Source organism: Nomascus leucogenys, chromosome 4, assembly GCF_006542625.1.
Source record: "Nomascus leucogenys isolate Asia chromosome 4, Asia_NLE_v1, whole genome shotgun sequence".
Lineage (NCBI taxonomy): Eukaryota > Metazoa > Chordata > Mammalia > Primates > Hylobatidae > Nomascus > Nomascus leucogenys.
Genome location: NC_044384.1, coordinates 28,742,298 through 28,763,862, shown reverse-complemented (window position 1 = coordinate 28,763,862; position 21,565 = coordinate 28,742,298). Strand labels below are relative to the sequence as shown.

General features: G+C 42.7%; 1 protein-coding gene across 1 annotated transcript; it reads left to right on the top strand.

The window, feature by feature from the left end:
• The first annotated feature begins 673 nt into the window (after positions 1 to 673).
• ELAC1 (elaC ribonuclease Z 1) lies at positions 674 to 21,365 on the top strand. The gene is made up of 4 exons (XM_003267518.3): positions 674 to 766; positions 7,302 to 7,466; positions 16,968 to 17,435; positions 19,876 to 21,365. Exons 2-4 carry the CDS (start codon positions 7,310 to 7,312, stop codon positions 20,340 to 20,342), a joined length of 1,092 nt encoding a protein of 363 aa, XP_003267566.1. The 5' UTR covers positions 674 to 766; positions 7,302 to 7,309; the 3' UTR covers positions 20,343 to 21,365.
• The last annotated feature ends 200 nt before the right edge of the window (positions 21,366 to 21,565 follow it).

Genomic DNA, 21,565 nt, shown 5'->3' with positions numbered 1-21,565 from the left:
ACAGCGCCAGGCCAGCTGCTGGATATTTTGACAACCTCAAGTACATTGAGCACGAAATCGGTGCATCTGGCAGTACACAGGAGCTTGAAATACTTTTTTTAAAGTTGTTATTCAAACTGAAGGAGATTTCCCTGTGGTCTGTAATCGCCACATGCTCGTTCTGTATACAGCCAGCCTGGGCTTTTCCAGCCACGTCCGCTACCTAGGAGAACACCAAGGCTTGGAGTGAGTACGGCGCAATCAGCTTCAGATACTAAGCAAATAGTCCAACCTAGAGTAGGAAAATGGAATATGGACGGGGATTTATGAAGGTGCATGGTCAGGCAAAGGATCTTAGTGGATGAAAGACAGTAAAGATTCATCCCAACCAAAGACCAAAAATGACACATATGTATGAGCAAAACATCAGGAAGAACACTCTTGTGTGGAAAATATTACACGGAAAACAAAAGAAGAGTAACTTTTTCCCTTTTGGTTTATCCTGCTCTGGTCCTCAGGGCCATAGCCACCACCTGACACACAGCGACCTGGGAAGGAGGGAAACTCAATCACTGCCCTCGCGGCCCCGGGGGAGCCCGGAAGCGCGCCCAGAGCCAGGACCCGCGCGGGCGCCACCGAGCGCGGACCTCCCTCGCATCCTAGAGCGGCCGCGCGGGACCCGGCCGGCGGCGCACTTCCGCCCGGGCGCATTGTAGCCCCGCGGACAGCTGGGCCAGGGTGCGGGCCTGCACCTCCCTCGGCTCCTGGCGCGGGCCTCGGGGAGAGGGTGAGTGCGGTAGGGCACACCAGAGGGGGGCGGGCGCGCTTCCTCAGGACTCGCCGGCTCGACCAGGCACGGCCCGGCGCTGGGGACCTAAGCCTGGGGAGCGCCCGGGAGCGAGGACGCGCCTCGTTCACCGCCCCGGGCCGGAGTCTCGGCGGGCCGGAGCCTCGGCCGCCCGGCGCCGCCGCCGCCCACCCAGCCTTTTTCGAGGCTAACACGGTCTCGTGGGGGAGCCTGGGCTCTCCAGAGGCCGGAAATCTGGCCTCTGGACCTGCCTGTGCCTTGGCCTCTTACTTTCTGCCGCCCGGCCCCGGTTCTTTCAGCTCTAAGATGGAGGACGGCGATATCTGCCCTAGGCACACCACAGAGTGATTGCAGGGTTGACACTGCCTGCCTGAAAACGAAGGAGCGCCGGTTCTCAACCCGGCAGCCAGTAGAATCGCTTGGGAAGCCTCCAAATGCTGATGCCCCATCATCACCGGGGAATTGTGATCTGCGGCCGGGACTGAGATCCACGGGCCCAGAGTGAAATGACAGTACTGTGATCACGACTGGAATACGCACTTTGCCGAACGTGGATCACAGTCTTGAGAAAGCAAGCAGCTGGGTTTTTGTTTTGTTTTTTTCCAAGAAGACAGGGACCTAATCTGGTTTGCTCGCATTTAATTCTTAGTGCCTAGAATTGTGCATGTCCCAAAACATGCACCATTGATTAAATAATTTCTGATTACTTCCCGACCTGTTTGGAGGGTTTTCATTATATTTGTTTTTAAATTATTGTGGAAACCTTCAAGTCATATATGAAAATTGAATAGTATACTGAACTCCCAATTCAGAATCAGTTCTGTTTCATCTGTTACCCTCTCCCCCACTGTAGTATTTAAAAGCAAATCTGAAATGTACCATTCCATCTGTTACCTTGTTCATGTTTATAAAACACAATAACACCTTTTTAAGAGATAAAGCCATTATCAGTGTAATTAGCACTTCATTTTACCCGCTACTATCCAGTCAGCATTTACATTTTCCTAGTTGTCTCTCTCCTCTTACCCAGTTTGTCCAAATCAGTATCCAAACAATCTACACACGTTATATTTGGTTGATGCCTCTTAGATCTCTCTTAATCTTTTTCCCTCGCTCTTTATTTTGTTCCCTGTATTTTACTTGAACAAGTCATTTGTACGGTTCACGTTTTCTACATCCAGGATTTTGCTTTTTCCATCTCTGGTATCCTTTAATAAGCAGGTATTTAGACCTGCAGCCTTTTTCAGGTCAGGTTCTAGTTTTTGGCAAGAAAACTTAATGGGGGATTACTGTGTTTTTCACATTGTATCACACGAGGAATTAGCATCTTGCCTCTCTTTGTGGACCTTTTATGTACAAGTAGCACCATAGGGTAACAATTGACCAGGGAATGCCAGCAAATACATGCAAAAGAAATGAGAGAATATCACCTTTTGGCAACCCCTAATGAAATAATGGATCCTGGCAATGATCACTAGTGGCTGTTAACGTCAGAAAGAGAGACAGCTAGACAATGCGTGCTGCCTAATGGGGTACTTCCATTAGACAGCACACCGTTTGTCTTATCAAGTATTCTTGGAATAATGGGGGTGGTGTGTATAGGTGAAACATGATTGCCTATGAGTTAACAGTTGTTGAAGTTCAATGATGGGTGTATGGCATTGCATTGTGCTAATCTCTACTTCTGTATGTGTCCGAAGTTTTTCAGAATAAAACTTTTTTTAAAAAGATTGATTAGTTGAGTACTGAGTTTAGGTCAGCCTGATCCATACATTGCAGTTCTCTGTTAGCCTTTCACTAAATGATCCTCAAGTCGGACTCCATGTTAGGATCACAGGAGAAGGCTTTTTATTTATTTATTTTTTAATACTAAAACATGTCTCACTTGCAGAATTTCCTATCTAAATGTTCTGAGATGGAGTCCAATTATTGATACGGTTTTTTGTTTTGTTTGGGACTACAGGTGTATGCCACCATGCCCAGCTGATTTTTTATAGAGACAGAGTCTTGCCATGTTCCCCAGGCTGCTCTTGAACTCCTGGCCTCAAGCCATCCTGCCGCCTCGGCCTGCCAAAGTACTGAGTTTACAAACAGGAGCCACCACACCTGACCTTCGCTGATATGTTTTAAAAGCTCTCCAGGTGATTCTAAAATGCCCCCGGGGTTATGTACTACTGATCTAAATCCATTATTTGTTAGGGATGACAAAGTGATTATATTCTATTATTCCTTCTGCAGTTAATTTGCCTTTACAAATGTTAACTTTCTGCATTCTGTTTATTCTTACCTATCTTGCAAATCAATAAGGAAGCCTCTGCAAATAAAGCTCCTTTATTATCAGAGGAAGACTTGATCTTGGAGGTGATAATGTAGAGTAACACATGAAAGGGATGTTAGCAATAACCTCAACGCTACGCTTAAGGTAGAGATGCACCACCTTATGTATGAGGGTTGGCGGCAGGAAATATGGGGAGGGGCTGTTTCCCAAAATGGAAGGGAAGACTAGGCAGTGTATAGTTAGAGAAGCATGTTTGGCCGTATGACACATTTCCAAAAAAAAAAAATCATCAGCGGCCGGGCGCGGTGGCTCACGCTTGTAATCCCAGCACTTTGGGAGGCCGAGGCGGGCGGATCAGGAGGTCAGGAGATGGAGACCACGGTGAAACCCCGTCTCTACTAAAAAATACAAAAAATTAGCCGGGCGTGGTGGCGGGCGCCTGTAGTCCCAGCTACTCGGAGAGGCTGAGGCAGGAGAATGGCATGAACCCGGGAGGCGGAGCTTGCAGTGAGTCGAGATTGCGCCACTGCACTCCAACCTGGGTGACAGAGCAAGACTCCGTCTCAAAAAAAAAAAAAAAAAAAAAAAAAATCATCAGCATTAAGTAAATATAAATTTAAAAAAAATTAAATAAAATGCCACTCATTGAAACATAATGCAAAAGATTTAAAATAAAAGTTAATCCCCCGCACAGCCCCCACCCCATCACTTTAATCACCCATGAGATAACCCATATTAACAGGATGGTGTGTATCCTCTCCCACATCAGACTTTCTCTGTCTTACATAAATGTAGGGGTTTGGGGTATTGTTATAAAAATGAGATCATACCATAGCCATCTGTAACTTTTCTCCTTGTCATCCCTCCATGACAGTAGTTACAGAAGACTCTATTAGCTGCAGAATAAATAGTTGATAGAATAAATAATAGCACAAATGTACAATAAAATATTCAGCCATTTTCCTATTGATATATTTGGATTGCTTTCATATTTTAGCCACCTTGAGAGCACCACAATACACGTCATTTTACACAGATCTTTATTATTTGGGTAGATTATGAAAAATGGGATTACTGGGTGAAAGCATGTAATTGTCAACAGCATCATTATTACTGGTAATATATATTCCAAATTATCCTCCCAAAGCATAATCGCAATTCATAACTTTGTCACCATTAGTTTGTGACAGTACCCATTTACCCTCATCCCGGTTAGCACTGATTAGCATTGCTCCATTGATATTTGCCTGCCAGCTAATGTGTGGTAAATGGTCTCTCTTTTTTTGTTTGTTGTGAGAGTGGGTCTTGTTCTGTCACGCAGGCTGGAGTGCAGCAGTGAGATCACAGCTCACTGCAGCCTTAACCTTCCAGGTTCAAATGGTCCTCCTGCCTTGGCCTCCTGAAAAGCTGGGACTATAAGCACATGCCTCCATGTCCAGCTGATTTTTGTTTTTTAATTTTTTTGTAGAGACAGTGTCTCACTATGTTGCCTAGGCTGTTTTCAAACTCCTGGGCTCAAGCGATCCTCCCACCCCAGCCTCCCAAAATGCTGGGATTGCAGGCATGAGCTACCGTACCCAGCCTCTTTGTTCTTTGTTTTGCATTCCACTAACTACCTGGAGACTGAACCCTTATCTTTTATTTATTAATTTAAATTTTTTAAATAGATACACGATAGTTGTTTGAACCCTTTTCATGCTTATAGGCCATTTGGATTTCTTCTGTGATTCATATATATATATATATATATATATATATATATATCTCCTTTGCCTGTTTTTCCATTGCACCAGTATTTTTGTATTTTGTATTTTGAATGCATTTGCATAAACTTTTTTTTTAGGAGCATTAACCCCCTGTCATAAGGGGGTCCAAACTATTTTTTTCAGGTTTTCTTTTCTTGTCCTTTGACTTTGTGAGTCTCGATATATATAAAAGATTTTATTTAGTGAAAATGTCTGTTTTTAAAATTTCTGGATTTTATGTCTTGCCAATAAGGGCTTCCCATCTCCACAGTTAAGGGTATAAACATTCTCCTAATTTTTTTTGAACATGTTATTGGATTTTTTACATTTAAATTTCTTAACTATGTGAAGTGTATTTTTATATACAATGCAAAGTGAGCATCTTTCTTTGCTTTTTTCTCTGCTAGAACAGCCAATTATGTCAGTGCCATTCATTAAAGAAACCACACTTTTTACACCTTTGTTATATACTGTATTGATTCCGATAGGTAGTTGGTTTATTTCTGAACTTTCCCTTCCCTTTTACCTCTATTTTTGTGCCAATATTATTGTATGTATGTATGTATGTATGTATGTATGTATGTATTTATTGAGACAGAGTCTTACTCTGTCACCCAGGCTGGAGTGCAGTTGTGCAATCTTGGCTCACCACGACTGCCGCCTCCCAGGTTCAAGCAATTCTGCTGCCTCAGCCTCCCGAAGTAGCTGGGACTACAGGTGTGTGCCAGCATGCCCGACTAATTTTTGTATTTTTAGTAGAGATAGGGTTTCACCATCTTGGCCAGGCTGGTCTCAAACTCCTGACCGTAGGTGATCCACCCTCCTCAGCCTCCCAAAGTGCTGGGATAACAGGCATGAGCCACCGTGCCCAGCCTATTCTATTTTAATTATGTCAGATTGCTGTAGTAAATGTCAATACCTAGAAAAGCACGTCACTACTCACTGCTTTTTGGAATTTTCTTGTCCCTTCTCGGACGTTTATTTTTTCTTCCATATGATTTTTGGATTGTTTCTGTTCCAAAATAAATCCCACTGGAAATCTGATAGAATTTGCACCAAATACATCTACATTAGCTTAGGAAGGATGAACATCTCTGTGATATCACATCTCTGTGATGTCATCCTATCAAGGACATAATGTGTATCTCTTATTCGTGTGAATCTTTTGGGTGCTGTTCCTTTTCTGCTAACTTTATTTCTGGTAATTTTGTTTTTGCTCTTGGAATGGGTTTTTTCCCCCATTTCTGTTTTTATCTTGTTATTGCTAAGACTGAGAAGAGTTATTGAAGTTTTTGTATATTTTATATCTAGCTGTCGGTCAAATTCTCTTATAGTAGTTTTTCTTAAGCTTATTTGTTTTCTTCCCTGCCATCAATGTGGATAATCTATAATCAGTTATGTATAAATTTCAGTTCATTCTAATGTATTCTGTTTGATACACATCTTGCATCTCAGAAGTATATCAGTGATGTCAGATGTACCTAGAAATAGTGAAAGGAATAGTGCCAGGAGTTGGAATAAACCTGCACATTCAACAGGTTGTTGCTGATCACTTAAAATAGCAGAGTCCCGAGTCCTCGTGAGTCATGGATCATGTCATGTAGGGAGTGAGACATTTGTTCAGCATTATTGTGAAATATCAGCATGACTATAGAGCATCATAGAGCATTACTGTTATGATTGTTCAGAGAAAGGGCTGATCATTATGGGCATCAGAGACACCATTTGGTGAGCATCATTAAATACCATCTCTTGCCCAGTATCTCAACTAGAGTTGTTGTTGTTTAGTGTTTATTAGAAGGATTTTTTTAAAAAAATTAATAAGTAGAAAGTACAGAGAGTTCCCATATACTCTCTTATCCCTTACCCCTCAGTTTCCCCTTATTAACATCTTGCATTAATGTGGTATATGTTCAGAAGCTTAAGGGCTCATGAAAAAAAATGAAAAGAAAAATGTGCTACATGTGTTACAGTTGATAAGCCAATATTGATACACTGTCAACTAAAGTTTACATTAGAGCTCATTCACTCTAGTGGTGTTCATTCTGTGTACAGTTGACCAATGTATAATGACATATGTCTGTCTTACTGTATCATACAGAATTGTTTCACTGCCCTAAACATCCCCTGTGCTCCGCCTGTTCATTCTTCCTTATCTCCCCCTGTATCACTGGCAAGCACGATTTTTACTGTCTCCATAGTTTTGCCTTTTTGAGAACATCATATAGTTAGAATTCAGCTATAGTTTTTAATTGCCTGGGTTTGGTTATTTTTGTTTGTTTGGGTGTGTGAACAATTATACAAGATTTGTTAACTTGTAGTTTTAGCCAAGTTATTAAAATCTTACTGTGGATATGTGTGGAATACTATGAGAGACCAATAATCCAGACTGTTCTAAATAACCAAAAAGTAATAATAACGATAAATATTACAGGAATGTGTTTTTGGTACAGTGATATGAAATAATCCCCAGATGATCTTTCTGTTGCAGGGTGGAAGATGTCTATGGATGTGACATTTCTGGGGACGGGTGCAGCATACCCATCTCCAACCCGGGGTGCCTCTGCTGTGGTCCTTCGGTGTGAAGGCGAGTGCTGGCTCTTTGACTGTGGTGAGGGAACACAGACACAGCTTATGAAAAGCCAACTTAAAGCAGGTTAGTGTGCCTTCAGCTATCTCGTTAGATTTTTTTGTTGTTCTGCTTCATTTTCTTGGCTCTCCTTGGACATTTTGTTTAGAAACAGCCCTGATGGTTGCATCCCACTTCAATGCTAGACCCTGGTGAGACTTGGAAGGCCCGCAGGCATCTGGCCACGTCCACTGAACTTCATTTACTTATTTACTTGCTTTTCATTTATCCTGTAGATGCTGAAAGCAAGGATTCATGTAGGCTTGGGGTTTGGGAAATGTCGTGGGATACACCGGGCATATTAGATGGACACTGCCTTAGCAAGGAAGCAGTGTACATACTTACCTCCAACGGGAGATAGTTTTCATGAGAGGATGCAAAGGGTAGGAAATGTTTGGAGGAGGGAGATGCTCTTTTCCTCTTGGGGTTATCAGGGTAAACTTCTCAGCAAGGTTGACATGTGGGTTGTCAAAGGAGGAAGAGGAATTTCAGGGCTGAGGAGAAGAAGGGCATTTCAACCAGGGGGAATGGAGTGAGTAGAGGCCAGCATCTGGGAGATAGAGCAGTCCAATGGTGAAAAGCTTCAGCTCGGAGTCAGGCAGACCTGGGTTCTAGTCCTGGTTGTGTCTTGGGCCTGTGACCTTAGCATATCAACAAACTTCAACTTTACTTTCCCCATCTTGAAAATGGGGATAAAAAGTGTACTTAGAAAGGGTGTTATGAGAATTACATATAATCATTTATTCTCTGTGTGATTGCATCTTTGTCAGTTAAATCTTAGCTCAGATGCCATCTTCTCAGAGGCTTTCCCAAATCCTCCTGGATTAAGTAGTTCCTCTCTCACCTCAGTCATTCCTTTACTTTGTCCTATTTTTATTGACTTCTTAGCATCATCAGTATCTGAAATTATGTTATTTAGTTTGTTTCTGTGTTCTTTATCTCCCTATACTGTAAAGTACATTCCATGATCATTTATATACCTAGTAGATGCCTAGTTATATCTGTTCAACTAGGCATCTACTAAGTATATAAATGATCATGGAACTTACGTTACTTTAGTGAATGGATAAGACGTTTAGCAACTTAGCACAGTGCCTCTCACTTATTAGGTCTTGATAAATAATATTGAAGTCATTATTCCTACAACTCATCACAGTACCTGGCACTTGGTGACTAAAGGAAAGATACTTCTAGTGTTCAGGGATCTCTTGGTCTGGTGATGGAAACTGACATGCAAACAGACAGTAATCAATCACGTAATATGATAAGTAGAATAATGGAGGTATTTTCTAAGTACTTTGGAGCACAAAGGAGGGGGAAGTAACTGACCATTCATTAATAGAAGGCATCCCAGAGATTGTTAACAGTTGAGCTAGGATCCAAGAGATACATAGAAGTTTTTCTGAGAGAGAAGTAGAGATGGACATTGAGGGAACAGACAACAAAGTGAGCAACAAGTAAGGAAGTTTCCAGGAAAGAACTGGCATGTTGGGGAGCATTGAGTACTTGGCTAGGCTAGATGGAACTAAGAATGCTGAAAAGGTGAGGGCTGACTGTGAAGTCCTCTGTAGCATAGTAAGATATTTAGACTTTATTGTTCTACTGGGAAAAAGGAACCATTCATGTTTTTAAGGGGGGAATAAGGCAATCTTGTTTGTGTTTTAGGACCGAGTTTTCTGATGGCACATGTATTGGGAGAGAGAGAGAATAGCATCAGGGAGACCAGTTCCAAGGCAATTACAGTTGACTTGTATCAGTTCATTTTCATACTGCTATGAAGAAATACCCAAGACTGGGTAATTTATTAAAACAATGACAAAAAAAGAGGTTTAATGGACTCGCAGTTCCACATGGCTGGGGAGGCCTCACAATCATGGTGGAAGGCAAAGGCAGAGCAAAGGCATGTCCTACATGGTGGCAGGCAAGAGAGCATATGCAGGGGAACCACCCTTTATCAACCCGTCAGATCTCATGAGACTTATTCACTGTCATGAGAACAGCATGAGAGAACCTGTCCCCCATGATACAATTACTTCCCACCGGGTCCCTCCCATGACATGTGGGGATTATGGGAGCTACAATTCAAGATGAGATTTGGTTGGGACATAGCTAAACCATATCATTTCACCCCTGACTCATCCAGAACCTTATGTCCTCATATTTCAAAACCAATGATGCCTTCCCAGTAGTCCCCCAAAGTCTTAACTCATTTCAGCATTAATTTAAAAGTCCACAGTCCAAAGTCTCATCTGAAACAAGGCTAGTCCCTTCCACCTATGAACCTGTAAAATCAAAAGCAAGTTAGTTACTTCTTAGATACAATGGGGGTACAGGCATTGGGTAAATACACCCATTCCAAATGAGAGAAATTGGCCAAAACAAAGGGGCTATAGGCCCCACCCAAGTCCAAAATCCAATAGGACAGTCAAATCTTAAAGCTCCAAAATGATCTCCTTTGACTCCATATCTCACATCCAGGGCATGCTGATGCAAGAGGTGGGTTCCCATTGTCTTGGGCAGCTCTACTCCTGTGGCTTTACAGGGTATAGCCCACTTCCTGGCTGTTTTCATGGGTTGGCGTTGAGTGTCTGCAGCTTTTCTATGCACACAGTGCAAGCTGTCAATAGATCTGCCATTCTGGGTTCTGGAGGACAGTAGCTCTCTTCTCACAGCTCTACTAAGCAGTGTCCCAGTGGCTATGTGTGGGGGCTCACACCCCATATTTCCCTTCCACACTGCCATAGTAGAAGTTCTTTGTGAGGGCTCCACCCCTGCGGAAGACTTCTACCTGGACATCCAGGTGTTTTCATACATCCTCTGAAATCTAGGCGGAGGTTCCCAAACCTCAATTCTTTACTTCTGTGCACCCGCAGGCCCAGCACCACATCCAAGCTGCTAAGGCTTGGGGCTTGCACTCTCTGAAGCAACTGCCTGAGCTGTACCTTGGCCCCTTTAAGCCACGCTGGGATGCAGGGCACCAAGTCCCAAGACTGCACAAAGCAGCAAGGCCCTGGGCCCAGGCCAGGAAACCATTTTTCCCTCCTAGGCCTCTGGGCATGTGATGGGAGGGGCTGCTGTGAAGACCTCTGACATGCCGTGGCAACATTTTCCCCATTGTCTTGGTGATAACATTTGGCTCCTCGTTACTTACACAAATTTCTGCAGCCAGCTTGAATTTCTGCTCAGAAAATAGGATTTTCTTTTCTATTACATCATCAGGATGCAAATTTTCTGAACTTTTATGCTCTGGTTCCCTTTAAACATAAGTTCCAATTCCAAACCATATCTTTGTGAATACGTAAAAGTGAATGCTTTTAAGAGCACCCAAGTTACTTCTTGAATGCTTTGCTGCCTAGAAATTTCTTCTGCCAGATACCCGAAAGCATCTCTGTCAAGTTCAAAGTTCCACAGATCTCTAGGGCAGGGGCACAATGCTGCCAGTCTCTTTGCTAAAGCATAGCAAGAATCACCTTTGCTTCAGTTCCCAATAAGTTCCTCATCTCCATCTGAGACTACCTTAGCCTGGACTTTTTGGTCAAAACCATTCAACAGGAAATTCCAAACTTTCCCATGTCTTCCTGTCTTCTGAGCCCTCCAAATCTCTAGGAAGTTGTAAACCTTCCCACATTTTCCTGTTCCTTCTGAGCCCTCCAAACTGTTCCAACCTCTGCCTGCTACCCAGTTCCAAAGTCACTTCCACATTTTCAGGTATCCTTATAGCATTATCCCACTCTACCAGTACCAATTTACTGTATCAGGCCATTTTCATACTGCTATGAAGAAATATCCAAGACTGAGTAATTTATTAAAAAAAAATGAGGTTTAATGGACTACTTGCAGTTCCACATGGCTGGGGAGGCCCCACAAACATGGTGGAAGGCAAAGGCAGAGCAAAGGTATGTCTTACATGGTGGCAGGCAAGAGAGCATGTGCAGGGGAACTCCCCTTTATCAAACCATCGGACCTCGTGAGACTTACTCACTGTCATGAGAACAGCATGAGAAAACCTGCTCCCATTATTCAATTACTTCCCACTGGGTCCCTCCCATGATGTGGGGATTATGGGAGCTACAATTCAAGATGAGATTTGGGTGGGGACACAAACCATATCATCACTGTGTGTGTGTGTGTGTGTGTGTGAGAGAGAGAGAGAGAGAGAGAGAGAATGAGGATGTTGAAGTATAGAGATGGAGATGAGAGATTCAATTTAAGAGATACTTGTAGAGCCAAGAGGAGATGGTCACTGAATGTCTAGTGTGCGAGGAAGTGAAGAATTAATACAAGTTACTGATGGTGATGTCCTGGACCTAGAGAAAAAGTCCGGAAAAGAGTTGTTGGAGGAAGGAGCTAATGCATATTGTTTGGGACATATGGCCTTTAGGTAGGTACAATTGAACCATAATTATATACTGTCTTGTGTTGAAACTTTGAGATAATTCAGGTGCTATTCTTTGCTTTTCTTGGATCATACAGAGATTCCTTTCATAAGAACCTTCATGAGAGCCCTCTGGACAGGCACAGGCCAGAGTAGAGACTTGATAGTTAACATTTTACACAGTAGGAGTTGAGGTGGCAAGGTGTACTAAAATAGAAACAAGAAATTGTTAAGTGTGAGTACCAGAGGTTTGGCTGTGGGGATACATCTTTTTATTTAATACTTGTGTTAGTTATCTGATACTACCTAATAATGCATAACAGATTATAAATTTAGTGGCTTATTTGCATTTATTATCTCCTAGTTACTGTAGGTTAGGGAGTTTGGGCCTGGTTTAGCTAGGTTTTCTGCTTCAGGGTCTCACTAGGCTACAATCTAGGTGTTGGCTGGGGTTACAATTTCATCAGAGGCCCAACTGGGGAAGATTCCGCTTCTCAGCTCTTTCAGGTTGTTGGTAGAATGCTTGCAGTGGTAGGACAGTCCACCCTGAGCTCCTTGAGTTCTCTGCGTTGTAGATTTCTGCTTCATGGTAGCTTGCTTCTTCATAGCCAGCATGGGAGAAGGAGACTCTAGAGTAAGTCTGCTAGCAAGTTATGTCCCATAACATAATCACACTGCATTCTTGTGCCATATTGTACTGGTTAGAAGCAAGTCACAAGTCCCAGCCACACTCAAGGAGAGGGGATTGTAGGACGTGAACACCAGGAGGTAGGGGCCACAGGGATCACCTAAAGTATCCACCACAAGTATATTTTACAGTTCCTTTATATATGATTTTTTTTTTTTTTTTTTTTTTTTTTTGAGACAGGGTCTTGCTCTGTTGCTCAGGCTGGAGTGCAGTGGTGCGATCTCGGCTCACTACAACCTCTACCTCCCAGGTTGAAGTGATTCTTATGCCTCAGCCTCCTGAGTAGCTGAGATTACAGACACGCACCACGACACCTGGCTAATTTTTTTTGTATTTTCAATAGAGATGGGGTTTTGCCATGTTGCCCAGGCTGTTGTCAAACTCCTGAGCTCAGGCAATCCATCTGCCTTGTCCTCCCAAAGTGCTAGGATTCAGGTGTGAGCCACTGTGCCCAGTCTATATAGGATTTAAATAAACAGTTGGAGTTGGGCACAGTGGCTCATGCCTGTAATCCCAGTATTTTGGGAGGTCAAGGCAGGAAGATCACGTGAGGCCAGGAGTTTGAGACCAACCTGGGCAACATAAAGAGACTCCATCTTTACAAGAAATAAAAAAGCCAGGTGTGGTCCCAGCGGGAGGCTGAGGCAGGAGGATCCTTTGAGCCTAGGAGGTCAAAGCTGCAGTGAGCCATGATTGAGCCACTGCACTCCAGCCTGGTGACAGAGCAAGACCCTGTCTCAACAAATAAATAAACATAAATGCATGCATTCATACATACAATTGATAAATCTAATCTTGGCCAAAAAAACCCAAAACAAAACAAAACAAAACACAACCCCAAAAGCCCAAAGGAACCTTTAGTTTACTGCATTTCTATATGCTTAGAAAAAAAATTTCTGAGGCTGAGCATGGTGGCTCACGCCTGTAATCCCAGCACTTTGGGAGGCCGAGGCAGGTGGATCACGAGGTCAGGAGTTTGAGACCAGCCTGGCCAACATGGTGAAACCCCATCTCTACTGAAAATACAAAAATTAGCTGGGCGTGGTGGTGGGTGCCTGTAAACCCAGCTACTTGGGAGGCTGAGGCAGGAGAATCGCTTGAATCCAGGAGGCGGAGGTTGTGATGAGCTGAGATTGTGCCACTGCACTCTAGCCTGGGTAACAGAGTGAGACTCCATTTCGAAAAAAAAAAAGAAAGAAAAATTTCTGGCCTTAGGAAGGTGAGATAGTAATCCTAGGGCATTACCTTTGACTCTCTAGTACTTCAGATGCCCCTAGTCTCAAACTGGAATGCAGCACTCTCAGTACATACTAATTTCTCTCCATAACCTATTTGGACCCATCATTATTTGATTCATTGAAACCCTTCCAGCTTGTACTACCTCTAGGGATAATGGATATATTACATAGTGGTGAAGTCTGGGATTTAATGTACTCATCACCAAATAATGTACATTGTACCCATCAGGTAACTAATCATCCCTCAACACATCCCCCTGCCCCCCGCCACCCTCCCACTCTTCCAAGTCTTCCATGTATATTATTCTACACCCTATACTTATGTGTACACATGAAATGATTATTAAAAGTATTATAAGAGCATGATTTTTTAAATGATATAAAAAGTACAAATGCTTATTGTAAAAATTCAAACAAAGCAGAAAAGTGTAAGTAAGAAAAGTCCAAGTCTCCCCTCATAGGTGCATTTTCTATGTATATAGATATGGTGATAGTATGGGAGTGTGTGTGTGTGTATAGTTCTGCATACATAGAATTATACTGCTCTTGGCATAACCTGCTTTTTTTTTCAACTGAGCAATGTATACAAACAATATATTGCAGCGTTTCCAAATCCAGTAAATATACCTATGTCTTCATTTTTAGAGAATGCTCAATATTCCACTCCTCTGTGGATGACATATTCCCCCATAACTTCCTTGTTCCCAAGGGAAAGGGAACTCAGGCATTTTTGTGTCTTCATTTGAGAGCTTCCTCATACCTTTGATAATTGTGGTTGCCATTCCTTCTCCCTTTGAAATCAGTTTCTTGAAAAATGAAATATTTGTCTCCTTGAAACTGTGATAACTGTAGGAAGCAGTTTTTCACTTAATTTGCCTCACTTTGAGTTCACAGGTTGTTTTGGTATTCAGTTTGGCTTTGTTTTAGAGTGGTTAGGGAAAGGGCCCAGAAAGTCAGATGCTGGCGGTTTTTAGGCCACTGGGGGATCTGGACTCAGTGACTGCTATAGTTCTTTTTTTTTTTTTTTGAGATGGAGTTTCACTCTTGTTGCCCAGGCTGGAGTGCAATGGCCTGATCTCAGCTCACCACAGCCTCCACCTCCTGGGTTCAAGCGATTCTCCTGCCTCAGCCACCTGAGTAGCTGGGATTACAGGCATGCGCCATCACACCCAGCTAATTTTGTATTTTTAGTAGAGGCAGGTTTTCTCCATGTTGATCAGACTGGTCTCAAACTCCTGACCTCAGGTGATCCACCCACCTCAGCCTCCCAAAGTGTTGTGATTACAGGCATGAGCCATCGCGCCTGGCCCTATTGCTGTAGTTCTTTTGTCTGCAGAGTCCTCAGGTCACTCATGGAGGTGGCTTGGCAACCCAGACAGCGAGACGGGGGATATGAGGGATTCAGGCAGTAAAAAAACAGCAAAAAGGAGCATATTGGGGAAACTTCTAGAGTGCCTCCTGGGGATTCGCAAGGTCCACAATCAGCCTGTGCCAATCTATTGTTCTCTGTTGCTGGGGCCTGGGCTTGGATGTAGTAATTCTGGGAAGACTTGCTTGGAGAACACTTGATGTTATAGAACAAATCACATTACAGTAAACTCTTCCTGTTCTTTTGTGGTATCAATAAACTGTTTCTGTACGTTTATAGCATCAAATGTTTAAAATAGGTGGGCCTTGAGCAAAGGACCAGAAGTCTCTTTTGTACTAGATATGTGTTAATTTTGGTTGTTACTTTTGAAATGTCATGTGGTGCGTCTCAGAAAATGCTGATGTGGCATCCTGCCATATTCCAGCAATAAATTCAGTTTACCATTGGCTAAACCAAGTTATAACCTAAGCCAGTATGCACTGAAAAAGCTGTTGTGTTAGTTCAGACTGAAAGGAAGAATGGACCCAAGTACCCTTACATAATAGCTTAGGGGATCGGCCCTCCTGCATTCTGGCATCTGTTGCCCACCTTCCTTCTCAGTTCCTCACCTTTTTCCATCTCCTACCTCCCTTTTCCCCTCCCTTCCTCACCCTCCTTCCTTTTTCTCCATCTTCTTCAACCTCACCCAGACAAGCAGGCCGTGACTTGATTGGTTAATCCCTGTCCAGTATAGGGAGTCTTTAAAAGGCAATTTTGGGTTCAGGCACTGGTCCAGTCAGTGGGAGCCAGTGGAACATTTTGTTTTCCTGGAATATATGTTTGCTTTTCTCAGAGGGAGCAGTAGGGGGCAATGTAATTGCTAGATGCTTTTGATACTTGAGGCCTATCTATTTAATAGTTAAGTGAATTATTTTGGTACACCTGTATATTTTACTTGTTTTTTTTTTGAGACAGTTTCGCTCTTGTTGCCCAGGCTGGAGTGCAATGGCACAATCTTGGCTCACCGCAACCTCTGCCTCCCGGGTTCAAGTAATTCTCCTGCCTCAGCCTCCTGAGTAGCTGGGATTACAGGCATATGACACCACGACCGGCTAATTTTGTATTTTTTTTTTAGAAGAGATAGGGTTTCTCCATGTTGGTCAGGCTGGTCTCAAACTCCCGACCTCAGGTGATCCTCCCGCCTCGGCCTCCCAAAGTGCTGGGATTACAGGCGTTGAGCCACCGCGCCTGGCCTACTTGTTTTTTTATGTGACAGAAAATGTACGAAAATACTCTGAAAACTGCAAAACTATGTAATATGAAGATGTTTTATGAAAAATGTTATATCTTATTGAAACCATCTAGTGGGGCTAGGCACAGTAATCCCAGCACTTTGGGAGGCCAAGGTGGGTTAATTGCTTAAGGCCAGGAGTTTGAGACCAGCCTGGGCAACATAGCAAGACCCCATTTCTACAAAATTAAAAAAAAAAAAAAAGCCAGGCATGGTGGTAGGGTGTGTAGTCCTAGCTACTTGGGAGGCTGAGGCAGTAGGATCACTTGAGTCCAGGAGGTCAGGCTGCAGTGACCTATGGTCACACTACTGCACTCCAGCCTGGATGACAGAGCAAGACCTGTCTCTTTAAAAAAAAAAACTATTAAAAACAAACAAACAAAAAACCATCTGGTGAAATAAAGCCTGTCTTCTTGTTTTTGGAATCATGTAGCAAAATGTAAATGAATAAGTTTATGATGATAAGTAGGACTTTTAAATTCAATTTACTATTTTTAATGTAAATTGTTAGGCTTGTTTCAGATAGCTTTGTATGGGTTTTTAGTTAATGAAAAATTTCCAAATGTATTTCTCTATCTCAATCAAAAGGGAGAATTACCAAGATCTTCATCACACACCTTCATGGAGACCATTTCTTTGGCCTTCCGGGGCTCCTCTGCACAATCAGCCTGCAGAGTGGCTCCATGGTGTCCAAACAGCCTATTGAAATCTATGGCCCTGTAGGGCTTCGGGACTTTATCTGGCGAACCATGGAACTCTCTCACACGGAGCTGGTCTTCCATTATGTGGTTCATGAACTGGTTCCTACAGCGGATCAATGTCCTGCAGAAGAACTAAAAGGATTTGCGCATGTGAATAGAGCAGACAGTCCTCCCAAAGAGGAACAAGGAAGAACTATCCTATTAGACTCAGAAGAAAACTCATACCTTCTGTTTGATGATGAACAGTTTGTTGTAAAAGCATTTCGCCTCTTTCACAGAATTCCCTCATTTGGGTTTTCAGTCGTGGAAAAGAAACGCCCAGGTAAACTCAATGCACAGAAACTTAAAGACCTTGGTAAGTGTTTTTTTTGTTTTTTGTTTTTTTCCCCGCTTCTCATCAATAGGGCTCCTGTTGACTGAAGCTATAAGAAGTGTCATAGTAAGGCCAGGAGTGGTGGCTCACGCCTGTAACCCTAGCACTTTGGGAGGCCGAGGTGGGAGGATCACTTGAGTTTGGGAGTTCAAGACCAGCCTGGGCAACATGGCGAAACCCCATCTCTACTAAAAATACAAAAAGTAGCTGGGTGGGGTGGCATGTGCCTGTAGTCCCAGCTACTTGGGGGGCTGAGGCAGGAGGATCGCTTGAACCTGGGAGGTCAAGGCTGCAGTGAGCCAAGATGGTGTTACTATACTCCAGCTTGGGTGACCAAGTGAGACTCTGTCTCAAAAAAAAAAAAAAAGTGTCATAGTAAGCTTCCATTCCTCTATCACAGGCCTAAAACTGACATTTTCTCCACTTAGTCCCTTTGCCCAAAGTTTGCTTATTAAGGAAAATCCATGGGGCCAAAAAATGCTATTTAGAGCAAAAGCCAAGTATACATTTGAATCCTGTCTTCAGCTCCCTGGATCCACATTCTTAGTCTGTCTTCATCTTATACTATCTTGGTTGGCAAGGTGATTTGGGTGGTAGTGGTGATGGTTTTAGGTCCAGGCTTTATTTTTTCATGTCTTCCCTTTGATATGTGTTTTTGATGACATCTTTGGTCTGAGAATTTTTGCCATCATTCTTAACCTTACAGCTGCAACCACGTGCTTTCAGAGTTTCCTTCTGTATCTACTTTGCTTACTAATTTAACCTTGATTAAATTAATTTGGTATTCAAAACCCTGTGCCTCAACCAGTTTTATATATCAGGGTTCATCATAGTTGAAAGCAAGCATACAGAGGTGGGCTTGGGGTTTATCTAAGGCTTCACACCTCCTCCATGCTAAGCCAGCATGCATGAGGGGATCTTTCCAGCACCTCTTGCGAGGTAGAGTCCAGGTACGTTATATCTCCAGCGTCACTGCCTTCACGGGCATGCTGTGGCAGTGCCTGTAAAAAGCATGGTAGCATTTTGTGTATGTTTGTTTTTTTATTTATGTGATCTCTTCCTCAACTAAAACAAAATGCTAGATAATGAGGAAAAGTGACTTAGGCCAAGGGTATTTTTATTACCTGAAAGCCTGTGGAAATACTATTATATTTGGAAACTTTAAACAAGATCTGTGTTGGAATTGGTGGTCATATTATACTAGTTTGTAAGTATTGTCCATAGTGATGATCAGGTCTTATTTTAAATTAATATGAGATTTTTTTTTTTTTTTTTTTTTTTTGAGACGGAGTCTCGCTCTGTCACCCAGGCTGGAGTGCAGTGGCACGAACTCGGCTCACTGCAAGCTCCGCCTCCCGAGTTCACGCCATTCTCCTGCCTCAGCCTCTCCAAGTAGCTGGGACTACAGGTGCCCGCCACCATGCCCGGCTAATTTTTTGTATTTTTTTTAGTAGAGACGGGGTTTCACCGTGGTCTCGATCTCCTGACCTCGTGATCCGCCCACCTCGGCCTTCCAAAGTGCTGGGATTACAAGCGTGAGCCACCGCGCCCGGCCTTAATTTAAGCCCACTTTGATAAATGTGAAACTGCCCTTGTCTGCCAAGAAGACTAATAATGTACAATTGCGTGAAAAAATGCTCCTTGATCTTGTAATACAAACAATCCCACTAACAATTTTTTTATTAAGTTACTTTGTAGGTACTTGTTTTGACTAGGTGTTGATTATATCTTTTTTTTTTTTTTTTTTTTGAAGCAGTCTCACTCTGTTGTCCAGGCTGGAGTGCAGTGGTGTGATCTCAGCTCACTCACTGCAACTTCTGCCCACTGGGTTAAAGCAATTCTTGTGCCTTGGCCTCCCATGTAGCTGGGACTACGGGTGTGCACCATTACGCCCGGCTAATTTTTTGTATTTTTAGTAGAGGCAGGGTCTCGCCTTGTGGCCAGACTGGTCTCAAACTCCTGAGCTCAAGTGATCCGCCTGCCTCGGCCTCGCAAAATGCTAGGGTTACAGGCATGAGCCACTGCACCCAGCCTGACTATATCACTATTTAAATGCACTCTCAAATTTTACCCAAAGGTGAGCTTATTAAATAAAGCACTCTCAAAAACTGTTGTTTCTGTGCACAGCAGAGAATCAAGAATGTTATAGTGACTACAATAAGGTCCTAGCAATACTTAGGAGACTAAAAGTTGTCTGACATGTATGCATGGGAAATGTGTTAAGTACTAAGGCATTGCTAATATCAATCAACACTGAAATTTTAAAAATGTATAAATAATTCCAGTTTTCCACAAGTAGTAAAACATTTATAACAATTACGGATGCCTTTTCCATTAGCTATTTGCAATGCTGTTAAAGTAGACTCTTGAAAAGTCATAAATTCCATTCCTATGATGTAATGTTATCTGCCTTCATCATTAGGTGTTCCGCCAGGTCCTGCCTATGGGAAGCTGAAAAATGGAATTTCTGTTGTTCTGGAAAATGGGGTTACAATTTCTCCCCAAGATGTCTTAAAAAAGCCTATTGTTGGAAGAAAAATCTGCATATTGGGTGACTGCTCTGGGGTTGTGGGTGATGGTGGAATAAAGCTGTGCTTTGAAGCAGACCTGTTGATCCATGAAGCGACCCTGGATGATGCCCAGATGGACAAAGCAAAGGAGCACGGCCACAGCACACCACAGATGGCAGCAACATTTGCAAAGTTGTGCCATGCAAAGAGGCTGGTTCTGACTCACTTCAGTCAGAGGTACAAACCAGTTGCCTTGGCCAGAGAAGGAGAAACAGATGGCATTGCAGAACTAAAAAAGCAAGCTGAATCAGTGTTAGATCTCCAAGAAGTGACTCTAGCAGAAGATTTTATGGTGATAAGCATTCCAATCAAGAAATGAAACCAGTGTTCCTGAGTGCACACTGACATGTCTGTGAATATGTTACTGAACCTATAGTCCAGTTTTTTATTTCTTGTTTTAGTCTGAAATTATTTGGGCCCTAATAATCCTAAAAAGAACGGAGCTGCTCAGTATTTAAAGGGAGCAAGCTTTTTGATAATAAATCTTTTTAAGAGAAAAAAACCCCCAGCATCCTTTTTAAAGTCCAGATTTGTCAAAATGATAGACTATTCAGGTATACGTCTTATTTTGTGCTACTACCACAGATAGCCAATATTTCATGCAGTCCTGGGCTTAGCTTCTGCCCAGCTTTATTGCTGCTATTGGCAAAGAGCACAGGACTCAGCCCTCGTGGCTAAAAATGGTATCTTGGCAGTTTGTATTGAATCTGTTTGTGTTATTAACAGAAGAGGGAGAAATGTCATGAGACGTTGGATACGTAGGATTGACAATAGCATGACCATAGCTTTGCTGGAATACTGAATGCAGGATTTGGCTAGGTGTTTATTTTAACATTTTATTAAACTTTCTATTTGGCTCTTAACCCATGGTTCTCAGCTGGGGTGACACTGCTCCTCTAGAAGCAGGTTTGAAATTATGGGTATGTTTTCTTGTCACAGTGACTGAGTAGGTGGTGATAGTGGTGGTACTACTACTACTGGTATTTAGTCAGCAGGGATCAGGGATGTTAGATGTCCTGCAAAGTTTTGGTCAGTCGTATACAATAAAGAATCATCTCACCCCGAAATGCAAATTGCAGGCCCATTGAGATACACAGCAAGTTAAAGTTTATACTCTTGATGTGAATATAGTTTACCAAAATTAGTGACATAATGAGTTGAATTACTAGGTAAGTCAAATCCTGAAGAGTGAATATGTTAGAATTGCAGTGTCATACCAAATAACATTCAAAAGAAATGAGCCATCAAGTGAAGCTTATGAACCTGGAGGTAAAAAATGCTTATCTATTAAACTGAGGTTTCATTTGTGTGTCCCTATTAATAAACATTATTTGCCCCACAATGTTTCTTAAAACATGCTCCATGGAAAGCTAGTCTTGAGTGCTGATTCACTCAGGGGCTCCTCAGTCAAGTCAGTTTGGGAAACACATTATTGCTGTCTGTCCTTCTAGGAATGGTGTAGTGCCCATCAACATATTAAAAACAGTATTGCTTCAAATGATCATAAACCAGTGTTTGATGCCAGAAATACCTGATCCCAGA